General features: G+C 37.8%; 2 protein-coding genes across 3 annotated transcripts in view; both read left to right on the forward strand.

Annotated features, from left to right (window-relative positions):
• The window catches only part of Tex16 (testis expressed gene 16), a 373,047-nt gene that overhangs the window by 324,157 nt on the left and 30,631 nt on the right, over window positions 1–18,259 (forward strand).
• On the forward strand, window positions 10,386–11,317 carry Ube2d4l1 (ubiquitin-conjugating enzyme E2D 4 like 1). Its single transcript, NM_001408906.1, has 2 exons — window positions 10,386–10,572; window positions 10,786–11,317. The coding sequence occupies exon 2, from the start codon at window positions 10,825–10,827 to the stop codon at window positions 11,266–11,268; it is 444 nt and encodes a 147-aa protein (NP_001395835.1). The 5' UTR covers window positions 10,386–10,572; window positions 10,786–10,824; the 3' UTR covers window positions 11,269–11,317.

Here is an 18,259-nt window from a genome sequence, read left to right on the forward strand (position 1 = left end):
TAAAATGTCACCTAACTCAGTATAGTTTCACTGATCGAAGTTGTGAATCTAATATCAAAAACATGTAATAACAAAAACTTCTAACATAAATTTGATTTTGCATTAATGTAAAATCACATTTTGGGTAATATTAGACACATAGACAAAAAGAGTAGCCTACATTAGTATAATTTTGTCTACCAATTAAATTCTAATTTTTATATATAATTTAAATACAATATTTTAAGTGGTCTATTAACACAAATCTATAATCCAAATGCTTCTGCTCAGGCAGTAGGTTCTCAAGGGCACCTCAACTACATTGTGAGATCTTATGTTAAAACAATTATTAAAATTAATAATCTATATTCATAGTATATAAAATTAATATATGTATTTGTTTTAGTGACAAAATGCAGAAGAAAACTCCATCAGTAGAGTTGTTCAACTTGATGGAAATAATTGTCAATTTAAAATATAAGGTTGTAACTTTAATATATGTTATGCAACTGAAATGGTAACCAGAAACAAAGTATCTTTGGACATATACAAAAGAAATAGATGTCACTGAATATAATTATAAAAAGTGAATGAAACTCAGAGGAAAGGAAGAGAAGAACAAGACCCACAATACCCGGAGGAAAATAAAACACACAACTGTCAATAGTGAGTCCTTCGATATCAGAAATTATATTTAAATGGAATGTATTCTACAGTCAAAGGACAGATCATCTCAATTTATTTTTAAAAACTAGCAGATTTAAACCATATTATATAAGTGCATGTAGAAAATGAAAGGATGAAAAATTTCCCTTGAAAATGAAAACTGTGCTGGGGCTGTATATAGCACAGTGGTAGAAAGTGGAAACTAATTGAATGCAAAAATGCCCAAATTTAATCAGGAAAAATATGAACTTTAAGTCAAGAATTGCTTTTTAAAAAAAATAAGAGCAAGGTGAAGATAGTTGTTGTCATTATTGGTGATCTGAAGTATATCACTGGAACTGGATGTACATGATGAAAGGAACATGCGGACTCCCAAATATGCAGGTTTTCCTCTGACCTCCACATGCATGTGACATACATGCCTTGTGTCACATATACTATACAAGCATGAAAGCATGTACACACAAACAAATGCAAATACAGAAAAATAAACAGAAACACATTCTTAAGTAATCATGGGAAATTCTCTAAGTTAGACCACTAAGTTGATCATAAAATAAGGTTTAGTATATTTTAAAAGGATTAAAGTTTACAAGTGTCTTTCCTTAACTAAAGGAAAGAAAAATAAAAATCCTTACAAATAATTCAGAATCTTTAATTTGATATAAAAACACTCAACACATTAATTTCTACTATTAAAAATATATATGTTAATCTACTTTTTTAAATCAAAAGAGTAAGAGAATTAAAACTTTGAGGTCAATATTGTTTTCAATTTGGTCATTCCTAAACCACTGAAAGTTAATTCACTCACTCTTTTCATCTCACTAGAGAAGGACCATAGCATTTGCGACCAAAAAGCTTAAAAAACAGTAAATTCATTCAATACTCATAAACAGTATTGGAAAAGCCAGTAATGGAATTATAAACTGAAAATTCAAAATGGTGGCTATTATCTGATGAAGTATATAGAAATGCATGTCATGCTAACTGTACAGATGACTCTAGTAAACACACCCATATTACAACTAAAGTAAGGCTGGGTTTTCATTGTTCTTAAACCTGACTGAATTTACAAGTCCATAATGCAGCAAAAAAATTGCAGTATGTGGTGTTTTTATGATTACTACTTGCTTATTCATTTTATAATAGGTATCACCATGATATCTAGGTAAGTTAAGAGACATATTAGACAAGCAAAAAGACAAGGCTAAAAGTTCTATATAGAAAATTTCCCAAGAGTACACATGTATAAAGGACTGACAAATTTTTTGATCACAGATTTTAGGCATCATAAATTCTTGTTCTCCAGTGAATATATGTCAAATTCAACCTTATTTAAGTTCTGTCTGGTGGGAATAGAGGTTAGAAATGTAATTGAATTGTTATTTCTAGTTTCTGTGTTTCATGTTTGTTCAAAATAATACTTCAACTCTCAATTATTTTATGAAAAATAAATAATCCACAAATATTTTGGAATTAAACACATGAATCAAAGAAGTCAATTGAGAAACTTAAAAATACTTTGATGTAGAAAAAGATAAAAATAAAGAATATAAAATATACCAAAAACTTATAAGATGCAACAAAACCAGGGCTAAGAAGGAAGTTATAACCATAAACTGGGGTATTTTGTTTTGTGCTGCTGTAATACAACCCATATCAAAAGCAACTTGGCAAAGCAAGCGTTTATTTGGCTTTCACATCCCCACCAATGACAAGAGAAATTAGAGCAGGAACTCAAGGCTAGAACGTGGAGGCATGACCTTGAGTAGAGACCATAGTGAAATACTGCATACTGGCTTATTCCTCATGGATGGCTCAGAGTGCTTACCATGTACTCCAGAATCACCAACCTAGGAGGCACCTCCTGCATTATTCATTAAGCAACACAATGCCCAATAGACCTCCGTGTAGGTGAAGCATATGAAGCCATCTTCTGGATTAAGATTCCTTGTTCCCCAGTGTTTCTCATTTGTTTCAAGTTGAAAAACCAAAAATAAAATCCAATCAACACAAATGAGCACATGTACAAAAAAGAATGATCACAAATTAACAACTATAATTCACCCTTGTAAGAACAGTGAAACAAAGTAACCCTAAATCTAGAAGAAGGAAGGGCATGTTCTTGATAGAACCAATCTTAATGAGTTTTGTTCCCAGTACCCACACAGGGCAGCCATAAAAGTAATAATACTACAAAATTCCTAAATTAATTAAATTCACAAATAATAGAAAATTGAACGATGGAAGCACAACAAGTGTGTGACATTTAGTGGAGATACATTTCAATTCCACATGATTTAAAACTTCTGATATATATAAAACTTAGCACAATGAACTTTATAGGAAAATAATTCAAATGATAAATTTTATTGTGGCTTCTTTAACTACAGCAGTGTGAAAAATATTCCATATAATTATGCCACGTAAATACATTAAAAATTACCCTAGTTCAGTAGAAACAAAAATCACCTATGACAATATCAATTACCCATGAGGACTCACATCATACAAAGAATGGAAAAATGTATCTTAATTTGATAAAAGTAGCCATAAATAAAATATATTTAAAATTAGAATTAATCTCGAAATAAGTATTTCATTCTAAGGTCAGGAAGAAAGTTGAAGTGTCTATTCTTATTATATATTCAATATTATACTTGAGATTTTTATTTTCTATTGCCAAACGAGAAAGGTGAATAAATGGGAGGATTTTTTTCTGGATCCTTCATTATTATTATTATTATTATTATTATTATTATTATTATTATTATTATTATTATTAACTTGAGTATTACTTATTTACATTTCGAATGCTATTCCCTTTCCCGGTTTCCGGGCAAACATCCTCCTAATCCCTCCCCCTCCCCTTCTTTATGGGTGTTCCCTTCCCCACCCTCCCCCCATTGCCGTCCTCCCCCCAACAGTCTAGTTCACTGGGGGTTCAGTCTTAGCAGGACCCAGGGCTTCCCCTTCCACTGGTGCTCTTACTAGGATATTCATTGCTACCTATGAGGTCACAGTCCAGGGTCAGTCCATGTATAGTCTTTAGGTAGTGGCTTAGTCCCTGGAAGCTCTGGTTGCTTGGCATTGTTGTACATATGGGGTCTCGAGCCCCTTCAAGCTCTTTCAGTCCTTTCTCTGATTCCTTCAATAGGGGACCTATTCTCAGTTCAGTGGTTTGCTGCTGGCATTCGCCTCTGTATTTGCTGTATTCTGGCTGTGTCTCTCAGGAGCGATCTACATCCGGCTCCTGTCGGTCTGCACTTCTTTGCTTCATCCATCTTGTCTAATTGGGTGGCTGTATATGTATGGGCCACATGTGGGGCAGGCTCTGAATGGGTGTTCCTCCTGTCTCTGTTTTAAACTTTGCCTCTCTATTCCCTGCCAAGGGTATTCTTGTTCCCCCTTTTAAAGAAGGAGTGAAGCATTCACATTTTGATCATCCATCTTGAGTTTCATGTGTTCTATGCATCTAGGGTAATTCAAGCATTTGGGCTAGTAGCCACTTATCAATGAGTGCATACCATGTGTGTTTTTCTGTGATTGGGTTACCTCACTCAGGATGATATTTTCCAGTTCCATCCATTTGTCTACGAATTTCATAAAGGCATTGTTTTTGATAGCTGAGTAATATTCCATTGCGTAGATGTACCACATTTTCTGTATCCATTCCTCTGTTGAAGGGCGTCTGGGTTCTTTCCAGATTCTGGCTATTATAAATAAGGCTGCTATGAACATAGTGGAGCACGAGTCTTTTTTTATATGTTGGGGCATCTTGTGGGTATATGCCCAAGAGAGGTATAGTTGGATCCTCAGGCAGTTCAATGTCCAATTTTCTGAGGAACCTCCAGACTGATTTCCAGAATGATTGTACCAGTCTGCAATCCCACCAACAATGGAGGAGTGTTCCTCTTTCTCCGCATCCTGGCCAGCATCTGCTGTCACCTGAGTTTTTGATCTTAGCCATTCTCACTGGTGTGAGGTGAAATCTCAGGGTTGTTTTGATTTGCATTTCCCTTATGACTAAAGATGTTGAACATTTCTTTAGGTGTTTCTCAGCCATTCGGCATTCCTCAGCTGTGAATTCTTTGTTTAGCTCTGAACCCCATTTTTAATAGGATTATTTGTCTCCCTGCAGTCTAACTTCTTGAGTTCTTTGTATATTTTGGATATAAGCCTTCTATCAGTTGTAGGATTGGTAAAGATCTTTTCCCAATCTGTTGGTTGCCGTTTTGTCCCAATCACAGTGTCCTTTGCCTTTCAGAATCTTTGCAGTTTTATGAGATCACATTTGTCGATTCTTGATCTTAGAGCATAAGCCATTGGTGTTTTGTTCAGGAAATTTTTTCCAGTGCCCATGTGTTCGAGATGCTGCCCTAGTTTTTCTTCTATTAGTTTGAGTGTATCTGGTTTGATGTGGAGGTAAGTGGGAGGATTTTTAATCACAGGTAACATGATTATCTATACAGAAAATTGATCCAAGTCATTTTGAAAATATGTGTAATAAATGAAATGAGCAAGATTCTAGTTAAAAAGCAATGTATGAAATCATTTGTTTTTATTTCAACCACAAGCAATCAGAAATTAAAATTCTAAAATTCCATTTGAAATAGTATCCAGACATATTAAATACTTGAATAATTCATCAAGAAGGCTCAGCAGATAAGGGTACTTACTGCCAGACCTGAGTTTCATCCTCAAGACAGACATGGTTGAAGGAAGGGACCAATTCCTGCAAGTTGTCCTCAGACCTCCACACATGCATATACACACTCAAAATAATTAAAAGGTAATCACTTTTAAAATATTTTAGCTCTTTAGAGATTTCCATGAAAAATATGTGTAAAAAGTATACATTAGAAAATGAAAAACATTGCTAAAGTATTTAAAATACACTTAAGGGGAAAGCATGCCATTACGTGGTTCAAAGGCTCAGTAATACTAAGACAGTTTTACTTTCTAAAGCTATTTATTGTTTTTATTGTAAATCAAGCCAAAATTTTAATAGCCTTTAAAATAGAAGATGGCAAACTGAATCTAAGTATTATAAGGGATGGCAAAAATTTATATATTACATATATTTTAATGCTATAATTTATTATATTATAACATCTATATTATTATTAATATTATTATTTTAAATTAAGATAAAACAAAATTTTATATCTACCATGACCTCTATATAAAACTAATAAATAAAGGCAGTGTCGTATTAATCAGGGCTGAGGATGTAACTCAGTTGGTTGAGTGATTGTTTAGTAATGCATAAAGCACAAAAAGCACCTGATTTCATCCTCAGCACTATATAAACCAGGTACGGTTTCTCTTCCCTCTAATGCCTGGACTTAGAGGCAAACACAGGAAGATCATGTTAAAGTCATCCTTTGTAGAACATGTTTGGTGCCAGCTTGGATACATGTAGATCTCTGCTACATATATACCAGGGCCACCGCACAGCTTGTGTGTGCTCCTGGTTGGTGGCTCAGTCTCTGGGAGCTCCCTGGGGTCTGGGCAAGTTGAGACTGTTGGACTTCCTATGGGGTTACTTCCCCCTTCAGCTTCTTTAATCTTTCCCATAATTCAACCATAGGGGCCCCTGACATCAGTCCAATCGTTGGGTGTAGGTATCTGCATCTGCCTCAGTCAGCTGCCAATTAGACCTCCCTTGAGGACAGCCATGCTAGGCTCCTGTCTGTCTGTAAACACATCATAGCTTCAATAATAGTGTCAGGCCTTGGAGCCTCCTCTTGAGCTGGATCCCAAGTTGGGCCTGTCACTGGACCTTTCCTTCAATCTCTTCTCCATTGTTGTCTGTACAGTTCTTTCCGGCAGGAACAATTCTGAGTCAGAGATTTTGACTGTGTGTTAGTAACCTTGTCCCTCTGCTTTAGGACCTGTCTACCTACTGGAGGTGGACTCTTCAAGTTCCCTTTCTCCAATGTTGGGCATTTTGTCTAAGGTCACCTGCAATGAATCCTGAGAGTCTCTCACCTCCTGGATCTCTGGCACTCTCTTAGTGGTCCTCCCAACTCCACAGTCCCTGAGGCTGCTTATCTCCATTCATTCTCTTGGTTCTCTCAGATCCTGTTCTCCTTTTCTCCTTTCCCTCTTCCTCCCCTCTCATCCCATATCCCTCCCTCCCTCCCTCCCTCCACCACCCATGAACATTTCCCTCCCCCTTCTAAGTGGGGTTGAAGCCTCCTCACTTGGGCATTTCTGCTTATTACTCTTCTTAAGATCGGTTTTATCCTAGGTATTCTATGCATTTTGGCTAATATCCACTTATAAGTGAGTACATACCGTGCATGTCATTTTAGGTCTGACATACCTCTCTCAGGATGATATTTCCTAATTCCATCCATTCGCCTCAAAAACTCATGATGTTGTGTAAATGAACCACATTTGTCAGTTAAGAGACATCTTGGTTGTTTCCAGTTTCTGGCTATTACAAATAAGGCTGCTATCAACATGGTGAAGCACTTGTCCTTGTGGTATGGTGGAGCATCTTTTGGGTATATGCCCAAGAGTGGTAAAGCTGCATCTTCAGGTAGAACTATTTCCAATTGTCTGGTATACCCAGTTTGGATTCCCATCAGCAGTGGAGGAGTGTTCCTCTTTCTCCACATCCTCACAAACATGCTGTTACCTGAGACTTTAATCTTACCCATTCTGATTGTTATGAGGTGGAATCTCAGGATGGTTTTGATTTGAATTTCCTGAATGACTAAGGTTTGAACATGTCTTTAAGTGCTTCTCAGCCATTCTATTTTCTTCTGTTGTGAATTATCTCTTTAGATCTATACCCCACTTTTTTATCTTTATTAACTTGAGTATTTCTTATTTACATTTCGATTGTTATTCCCCTTCCCAGTTTCCGGCCCAACATCCCCCTAACCCTCCCCCTCCCCTTCTATATGTATACCCCACTTTTTGTTTTTGTTTTTTGTTTTTTGTTTGTTTTTTTTTTCGGAGCTGGGAACCGAACCCAGGGCCTTGCGCTTCCTAGGCAAGCGCTCTACCACTGAGCCAAATCCCCAACCCCAAAAAATTTAGAGACATAGAGGCTTTTTTTTTTTTGGTTCTTTTTTTCGGAGCTGGGGACCGAACCCAGGGCCTTGCGTTTCCTAGGTAAGCATTCTACCACTGAGCTAAATCCCCAGCCCCATATACCCCACTTTTTAATTGAGTTATTTGGGTTCTCGGAGGTTGACTTCTTGAGTTCTTTATACATTTTGGATATTAGTCCTCTGTCACATGTAGAGTTAATGAATATTTTTTCCCAATATGTAGGTTGCCAATTTGTTCTATTGATCGTGTCTTTTGCCTTATGGAAGCTTTTCAGTTTCATGTGATTCCATTTATCAATTTTTTGATCTTAAAGCTTTAGCCATTGGTGTTGTGTTCAAATTTTTTCTGCTGTGTGTTCAAGTCTCTTTCCCACTTTCTCCTCTATTATATTCAATGTATATGGTTTTATGTTGAGGTCCTTGATCCACTTGAACTTGAGCTTTGTGCAAGGTGACAAATACGGATCTACTTTTATTGCCCAACATACCAGTTAGACCAGCACCATTTATAGAAGACTAGAATTTGTGTTTTTATAAATTATACCACTCAGCTTTTAATAAGTGCATGCATTCACCCAGAACATTCTGAGTGTATAATATATAGATGTAGTAAGAGGACAAAAATGAGGGCCACCTCCTCTTGTCAACATGCCATGAGATAGGATAAGGGGATGAATATTTAAAAGAAAATGGTGAAGCAGTATAATATATGCTGTTATAGAGATTTAGATAGTTCTCCCTGCAGAGGACTTATGTGAGGCAGCACTGAAATTTTGAATTTACCCTGAAAGAGATTGAAAGCTACTGAAAACTCATAACCATCAACTATGGTAGTGATTGATTTATGTTTAAAGGAGATCATACTGTATAATATTATGGAAGACAGATTTAATAGTGGAAAATTGGCAGCATACATGATCATTAAAAATATCTTAGGTGGGGGTTGGGGATTTAGCTCAGTGGTAGAGCGCTTGCCTAACAAGCGCAAGGCCCTGGGTTCGGTCCCCAGCTCCGGAAAAAAAAAATCTTAGGTGAGTGTCATGATTCATGCCCATAAACCCAGTACTCAGGAGGCTGAGTCAAAGGGAATGAAATATCTACATAAAGTTGTAACTGGAAATGGTGGGATGCAATTACAGTTCTAGCCACTAGGGAGAGTGAAGAAAAAATATGAGTTTGAGATAAGGCCAGCCTGGACTGTATAGGCAATTTAACAATATTTTGACTGAAAAACATATAATTGGAGCCAGATAGCAAATGTTTCTATTGTAACTGAAGTCTGCCACACTGAAAATGAAATACTGTTGGATATAGAAATGAACATTCCATAGGACATAATCACAAAAAAGGATCTGGAAAGCATGATCACATTTTCTCCTTTAGAGAACTCAAAATTGACTTTCTTAGTATCCTACCCAAAAAACATATTAGAATTTATGACATCTAATCTTTGATTTTAATCTGATCCTCATCAGAAAAAGAAAAAACTTTGGAAGTTTACTTCAAAACTTTCAATGCTATATATATACATCTTATCTAAAATACCACTAGCCTTTAAAATTTAATATTTACCACAATAATTTAAACAGCTCATTCAGAAGCACATACACTATGTTCACAAACCATATAACAAGAAATTTTGAGAAGTTCCTTTCAGTGAGGATATCTTTATCTTAATAGTGGAAGACCCATTTTGACATCTTACCCTCTGCTTTGTAAAGTATTGTCAAACTAGGGCCCACCTAAGTTATGATGATAGATACATTAGATGACTAGATCTACAAAAGGAGATTTTCATAACTGAAGACTATCAAGGATAAGTACCACTGTGACCTGATGTGTATAACTTAACAAAAATTACAAATTGTTTTATTAAATTACTGTGCTTAATTAACCAAAATGAATTTATATACCTGCACACCAACATATTTCCTGGTAATTATTTGTCTTTATATTTCTATACATGTAATTGTGAAGCCCCCAGGAAGGGCATACTGTGTTGTGTGACTATGTTTGTATTAGGACAGTAATTGTAAACAAATATAATTGGTTTTATAAAGCACTACTAAAGCCCTTATATACAAGATAGAAATAATGTTTACCTATTTTCCTCCCTTTTTTATTCTTTCACTACCCTATTCTGTACAACATTCTTAGAATGTTAAAATTTTGATTTTAAAATCTTCAGGATGATAATAATACCAAAATATTTCCCAGATATATAAATATTAAACTTGCTAAGTTGTTTAAATTAGAGAATATTCTTAAAAAATACACATGGAAGTAAGCGTCTATGTAATGTAAGCATATAATGTGGAAAGGGAGTATGATAAAGTCATTATAATGAGTAGAAAATTCATTAATCTTATTTTTCTAATAATTGGTTGAAAGAGTGCATTGTGTTCTTATTTGCCAGGCCAAAGAATAAGTGCTAGAAAAGGTGTACATCCAGTGGTGCCTTCTGCCATTTTCCACTGTTCTAATATTTGCTACCCATGTTCAACTGGGCCCACATTCCCCTCATTCCTATGGCACATGCAATAATCTAATATTTGCTACCCATGTTCAACTGGGCCCACATTCCCCTCATTCCTATGGCACATGCACTGTTATTGCATCCTCTGTGACTTCACAATAGGCCCCTGCTTGTTGCCTAGGCAACGGAGGTGCCCATCCAGGTCTAGAGCCATTAGCAGGCTGCCCGGAGCAGGAGCTCTGGCCTCTCCAGGCAGCGGTGTCTGACAGCAGTTGTGCGGCCTTGGGGCTTAACAGCCTCCCCACAACAGCGGATTCTCTAGCTACAGACAGCACATCAGCCAAAAGTCCAAGTCCCAGGAGTTGTGTAGCCCTTCAGGTACAATTAAGCCCTTGGTACTCTCTACTCCTATCCACCTCCCTGAACATATCCTTAAGAACCCAGCTCACTCCTTACCTAAACCCAGCCCACCCATCACCCCAACCCAGCCTACCTACTCCTCACCGAAACCCAGCCCTTGCTCCAACCACCTACCACTCTGGCTTCTCATAACTGGGTCCTGTATCACCAAAGCCATCTACCACTTCCTAGACCCAGTACGAAGAATTTGTCTATTTCTTCTTGGGGACCATGGCTCTAAAGCGTATTGAAAAGGAGCTCCTGGACCTGGCTCGTGATCCTCCAACCCAGTGCTCTGCAGGCCCTGTGGGGGAAGATATGTTTCATTGGCAAGCGACCATAATGGGGCCTGATGACAGCCCCTACCAAGGCGGGGTCTTTTTCCTGGCCATCCATTTCCCAACAGATTATCCATTCAAACCACCCAAGATTACATTCACCACAAGAATTTACCATCCAAATATCAACCGTAAGGGAAGCATTTGTCTAGACATCCTGAGATCTGAGTGGTCACCAGCACTGACAGTATCTAAAGTTCTCCTGTCTATCTGCTCTCTATTGTGTGATCCTAACCCAGATGATCCACTGGTTCCTGAAATTGCAAAAATCTACCGCAAAGACAAGAAAAAATATGATAGACTGGCTCGAGAGTGGACTGAGAAATTCGCTATGTGATGTCAACATGTAATCTCATGGCCGTAATAATAAAAGCAATGCTGGTGGTTCAGTTTATTAGATGTCTCTTGCTTATTTTCTATGGTGTGAAATATTTGTCATTCTTTTGAGAACACAATGGACATCTTTTGAACAGACTTAAGTGGAAAAGGGAGAAACAGTGGCCTATAGAGAAGGTAGTGGGGGCTGGAGGGAGGGAATGGGGAAAGGAGTTGGTGGAAGATAGGGAGCAGTAGAGAGGAGATATGGGAAAGAGTGGTACAGGAAGACCAGATTCAATTTGTATTTGACTAAAAAAATTTCCTTATTGATTCAAGGTTGGAAAATATAAGAAGAACAAGGTAACTGCTTTAGATGAGAACATCAGTTCAACCAACCAGTGGGGGAAACATTTTGAAACAGAATCTCACTATGTAGTTTATACTGGCTGTGCTCTCAGAAGATAGCTTTCCATGTTCACCTCAAATAACCCATATTCATGCCTCAGTCTCACAACTTCTGAGATTCCAGGCTTTTGCCACAGCTCCAAGACCCACTGGGAAGATATTTTAAGATTTTTTTATTGGATTTTTTTATTTACATTTCAAATGCTATCCCCTTTCCCGGTTTCCCGTCCATAAACCTTCTATCCCATTTCCCCTTCCCCTTCTTCTATGACGATGTTCCCCTACCCAACTACTCATTCCTTACCCCCTCCCCACCCTGACATTCCCCTACACTAGGGAGTTCAGCCACAGCAAGACCCAGGGCTTCTCCTCCCATTGGTGCCCAACAAGGCCATCCTCTGCTACATATGCAGCTGGAGCCATGGGTCTGTCCATGTGTACTCTTTGGATGGTGGTTTAGTTCCTGGGAGCTCTGGTTGGTTGGCATTGTTGTTCTTATGGGGTTGCAAGCCCCTTCAGCTCCTTCGATCCTTTCTCTAACTCCTCCAATGGGGACCCCATTCTCAGTTCAGTGGTTGGCTGTGAGCATTCGCCTCTGTATTTGTCATGCTCTGGCAGAGTCTCTCAGGAGGCAGCTATATCAGGCTTTCTCCTGTCAGCATGTACCTCTTGGCATCCCCAATAGTGACTGGGTTTGGTGGTTGTATGTATATGAGCTAGATCCCCAGGTGGACCAGGTTCTGAATGGCCATTCCTTCAGTCTCTACTACAAACTTTGTCTCCATACCTCTTCCTATGAATATTTTTGTTCCACCTTTTAATAAGGACTGAAGCATCCACACTTTGTTCTTCTCCTTGAGCTTCATGTAGTCTGTGGATTTTATCTTGGGTAATTCAAGCTTTTGGACTAATATCCACTTATCAGTGATTGCAAACCATGTGTATTTTTCTGAGATTGGGTTACCTCACTCAGGATGATATTTTCTAGTTCCATTTTTTAATGGAAGCATTTAAAGAGGACATTTTGTTGTCATTGTTTCTTTTTTGAAATTGCTTGCATAGTTTAGTTCCTTTCAATTGACAAAGAAGAATGAGAGAGGTCAGTTATTTCAAATATTTTATTCCCATTTATTGATCTACTATTATTGCAAAATCTACAGAAGCACCAATTCTTACAGATGGAACTATAATATACATTTTATAAGCAAACCTACTAACAGTGTAAGCAAATTCACATGTTAATTATTGGTAATGATTTGTCTATGTCTAAACGTAACAGCCGTTTGCAATGAATAAACGCACTGAAATGATTTCAATACTGATTTAGTTTATGAAATGAGTGCAAATATATTATCTTTAGAATATCTCAAATCCAATTTTAGAAATATTTTCTAAAAGTAATATATTCATATGAATTAATATCAATCAGTAAGGATCAAAAATGTTCTAAGAGGTTATTTATTATTTTATTTTTTTACAGTCCAGTCAGTATCCCCCTCCTAGTCTGCCCTCCCACAGTTCCACATCCTATTTCTCCTCCCTTGTCTCCAAGAGGATTTTGCCCCCCAAACCCTACCCCACCAGATCTCTAAACTCCTTGGGGCCTCCAGTCTTTTGAGGGTTAAGTGCATCTTCTCTGACTGAACCCAGACCCGGGAGTCCTCTGCTGTATATGTGTCAAGGGCCTGATATCAGCTGGTGTATGCTGCCTGGTTGGTGGCTTAGTGTCTGAGAGATCTCAGTGGTCCAGGTTAATTGAGAGTGCTGGTCCTCCTACAGGGCTGCCCTCCTCCTCAGCTTCCTCCAGCTTTTCCCTAGTTCAACCAGAGGGGTCAGAAACTTCTGTCCATTGGTTGGGTGTAAATATCTGCATCTGATTCTTTCAACTGCTTGTTGGATCTTTTGGAGGGGAGTCATGATAGGCCTCTTCTTGGAAGCTCACCATAGCTTTAGTAATAGCGTTAGGTCTTAGGGACTCCCCTTGAGCTAGACCACACTCTGGGCCTGTCACTGAGCCTTCTTTTCCTCAGTCTCTTCTCCATTTCTGCAGTTCTTTCAGACAGGAACAATTATGGGTCATAATTTTTGACTGTGGGATAGCAACCCCATCTCTTCACTTGATGTCCTGTCCTTCTACTGTAGGTGGACTCTACAAGTTCCCTCTCCTCCACTGTTGGGCATTTCATTTAAGGTCCCTCCCTTTGAATCCTGAGAATCTCTCACCTCCCAGGTTTCTGTTACATTCTGGAGGGTCTTCCCAACTCCTACATCCCAAGGTTGCCTGTTTCCATTCTTCTTTCTGGTCCTCAGGGCTTCACTCCCCCAATATTAGATCATGTCCCCTCTTTCTTCTCCCACCATGTTCCTCCCTTCATCTGCCTCCTGTGATTGCTTTCTTCTCTCTCCCAAATGGAACTGAAGCATCCTCTTTTTGACCCTTTGGCTTATTAACCTTCTTCAGTTCTGTGGACTGTATCCTGGGTATTTGTGGGACTGAGAAAGGCAGTCTGGTTCCTGGTTGACCTAAGGCTAGAAACCCTGGTGACCCTGAAGGGACAGTAGGTGTTTCGCCTGACTCCCAGGGAACCAGGCCTGTAACTAGCCACAGTCCTCCATAGATTTGAGGCCATCAGTTACATTAAGGCAATACCCCAAGCCCCTCTAAATATAGAGGACACAACCTGTTGTCACATGGGCTCAAGACAGATCTTCATTATGATGAGATACCTAAAGGCCTGACAATAAACAACTTCTGGGAGGAGATATTTATTTTGACTTATGGTATAAGAAGTGATATAATCCATTATGGCAGTGTAAGCAAGTTAACAGGAATAGAAGTGACTGGTTTTGTTGTATTTATAGTCAAGATGCAGAGACCAGACAGGAAGTGGGTCTCAGCTATTAAATTTTAAGGTGATCTTTAGTAATTTAGTTGTTCTCAAAATCTCTATTTCCTAAAAGTTCCAAAACCATCCAAAATAGCAACACTATTTGGGTACCAAATATTCAAATATATTAGCATATAGATACACCCACATTCAAATCCAAATCTTCTGCCTCTAATCCCTATAGGCTGATGCCATCTGATAATGCAAAACATATTGTTTCAACTTCAGAAGTGCCTGAAGCCTTATTTTTTTTACTGTGATCTCTTATAAGTTATATAAATTAAGTTACATATTTCATCTTATAAAGCCATAGATTAAATGTCACCATCTCAAAAAGTAAGAATGGGGACATAACAAAGAAATATTGGACAAAAGAAAGAAACCTCACAGGGAAATTATCAAATTGTAGAGTCCTTGTCCAGCATCTGGAGCTCGTGATATTTTTATCTTGGCTCAAATGTGTTCCAGTAGCTGTGGCCCCCCAAATAATGACACCTGAAGCACACATAACTTCTAGGTAAGACCAGCTTCACTCCACGCCTGCAACTTTCTTCAGCATATATCATATGACATATGATATATGCTGAAGAAATATCAGCATATTTCTGGTATCTCCAGCATCCTGGGGTCTCTACTGGAACTTGGGCTTCACCCAGTGTTCTTGCAGGGAATATGGCCATTTTATGCAACTCCTGGCATCATGTCTTCCTATGTCCTTGGTAACAGACTTGATTACCCTCTCATTCATAGCTTCCATATCTGCAAAACTAGTACCAATAATGCTGTCAATTTCTAATGACAACTCAAGATGTAGTCTAGCCCCTTGTAGTAGGCAATGTTGACTGAATCTGAGAAAAAAATATTTCCATAAGCAGTTATTTTTGTACAAGGAACCCCTTCAGTAGCATTCTCAATTCAAGCCCATTCCTTTCAAATGAATTTGCATTTTATAAGTTGGCAACTTTAATAGGTGAGGTCTTGCTCACTTTTCTATTTCAGTAAAGAGTACCACTCATCCCTCCCTCCCTCTTTCCTCTCCTCTTCCTCCCTTCCTCTCTCCCTCTCTATCTCCATCAATAGCTCTGGCTCTAGCTCTCTATCTCTTCCACAGTGCTTTTGCCTATGAAATGGTGTCTCCCTCTGTAGCCCTGGCTGGCCTGGAACTCACTATGTAGAACAGAGTGGCCTAGAACAGAGGTCCACCTACTGTCTTTGGTTCTCGGCTGCTGGGATTAAAGGCTTATGCCACCATACTCTGGCTAGAGTTTCTTTTTATTGTGTCAATCACTGTAACAAAATTATTTTCATTCCTGCCTTATCTGAAACTTTAAACTTATTTATATACCTTAGTTGATCAATTTCTTTTTTTTTTTTTCCGGAGCTGGGGACCGAACCCAGGGCCTTGCGCTTGCTAGGCAAGCACTCTACCACGGAGCCAAATCCCCAACCCCATTTATATACCTTACATCACTAAATTGCATATATATTTTGTTTTACTTTACTTGTTGCCTTCTCTCATAGTAGACCTAGATAAAGAGTGATCATGGTATAGCCTGAATGCTATCCTATCTGGAAATTTTCTCTGCCTAATAAATTAATTTATTACCTTTCAATGCACAGGCAGAATGAAGCCAGAAAAATGACCAAATGTAACATGAATGTCCTCTCTCACAGTTTCTGATAGAGTCCTTTTTCTTTCTGAAACCTCAAGAACTGGGCCTCCACTGTCCCTGTTTCTCCTGGTATTCAGAACTCCTAAGTTATAGCTCAAGTTATGTTTACAGCATGGTAGGGATTCTGTATCACATAACTCCAAGTTCTTTCACTTTCCTCCAACAGAACATTTATTTCCAAAGACCTACGGGCCACATGATCAACTTTACCATGACAATATCTGCATTCCTCAATATCAAAAGTTGGTATTGTTTTTCTCATTGCTGAGACCAAATATATAACAAGAAGCAACTAAAAGGAAGAAAGCTTTATTTTGGGAACAGTTTAAAATTATACAGTCTATCAGGGTTGAAAGGCATTTCAGGAAGAACATGTGAATCTTGTCACATTGTACTCAAAGTCAGGAATCAGAATAGACAAGGCATGGAGCTTGGATATCACAAACCAAGAGCTGTCTCAGAAACTCACTTTGTCAAGCCAATTTTTGCCTCCTGAAACTTCCAAAATAGTGCTGACGGCTAGGGATCAAATGTTCAAATCCATGAACCTATAGGATCATTTCACTTACAAACTACAATATATAACCACTAGTCACAAATGTCAAATACTAGAAATTAAGAAAAGAAACAAGAATTCCAACTTTATCTGGTTTTCTGTATGCATGGGTCCATAAAATAACTTAAAATACTATATTATTTTTCATATTAGCTGAAAATTCTAATAGAATGATATTAGGATGTGTCTAAAATATGAATGAAATTTCTAGCCTCATTACTATTGATTATTGATTTAATAGGCCTGTGAAGAATGTGTTTTATATTTCTAAGGGATTAAATACTATAAGTTAAAAATTATTCTGGCCATAAATTTTTAAATTATAGTCTGTCACTAAGAAACATAGGAAGAACAACAATGTCAATCAACAAGACCCTACCAGAGCGCCCAGGGACTAAACCACCACCCAAAGAGTACACATGGAGCCGACCCATGGCTCCAGCTGCATATGTAACAGAGGATGGTCTTGTCAGGCATCAGTGGGAGGAGAGGCCCTTGGTCCTGTGAAGGCTTCATTCACCAGTGTAGGGGAATGCCAGGGAAGGGAAGTGGGAGGGACTGTGTATATGTTTAGTTCGGGGAGCACCTTCATGGAGGCAGTTGGTAGAGGGATGGGTTGGGGGATTTCCAGAGAGGAAACCAGGAAGGAGGATAATGTTTGAAATGTTGATAAAGAAAATGCCCAATAAAAAATGAAAAAAAAGAAACAGAAATCTGTATTGTATATGTATCTCATCAATAATAATAAGAACCTTTAGTATCATAATTTTTACTGTTATAATCCAATTCATAGTAACTAATTATGTTATTTTATTTCAAAATCTCTATTTTCAATGTCAGTTCACATGATAGTAAATATTTGGGGCTGGACAAAGAAAACTAAATATGAAATTTTGAGCTATTCATAATTAACATTATAAATGCTACATTATGAAGGCAACAATATTTCTGGTAAAGGTGCTTAATATTCTTTACAATTCAGACAGGTAACTTCTACCTTTCTTTGTTAGTACTCACATACAGATTCTTGAATTTCAATGAAATCAATAACAGTATTTACATGAGTAGAAGGAGTGATTGTCTTATTCTGTTCTTAGTGTAGGCATCTAAAACATGCCTTTTGCCTGGCAACAATTTGTCACAGATACTGTCTGACTAAATCAGCCAATGTATCATTACATACTTTCAGCTTATTAGTATTTATCCTGATTTTAATACTATGATTCATAGTATTATGAATAATAATTAGTTCCATAACTCACATCTTTAATGCCAGCACATGGAAAAAAGAGGCAGACAGATATCTGTGATTTAAGGCATGCTTGGTCTACAAAGTGAGTCCATGACAGTCAGTGCTTTGTTGCACACAGAAATCTGTCTCAAAAAAGAAAAACAAAGCAAGACAAAACAACTATGATTCATGTATATTAGGAATAAGAAATCATGACATAGTTTTTTTTTTTATTTTTGTATACCATCATACTACTT

This window comes from Rattus norvegicus, chromosome X (genome assembly GCF_021556685.1).
Source record: "Rattus norvegicus strain SHRSP/BbbUtx chromosome X, alternate assembly SHRSP_T2T, whole genome shotgun sequence".
NCBI classification, from domain to species: Eukaryota; Metazoa; Chordata; class Mammalia; order Rodentia; family Muridae; genus Rattus; species Rattus norvegicus.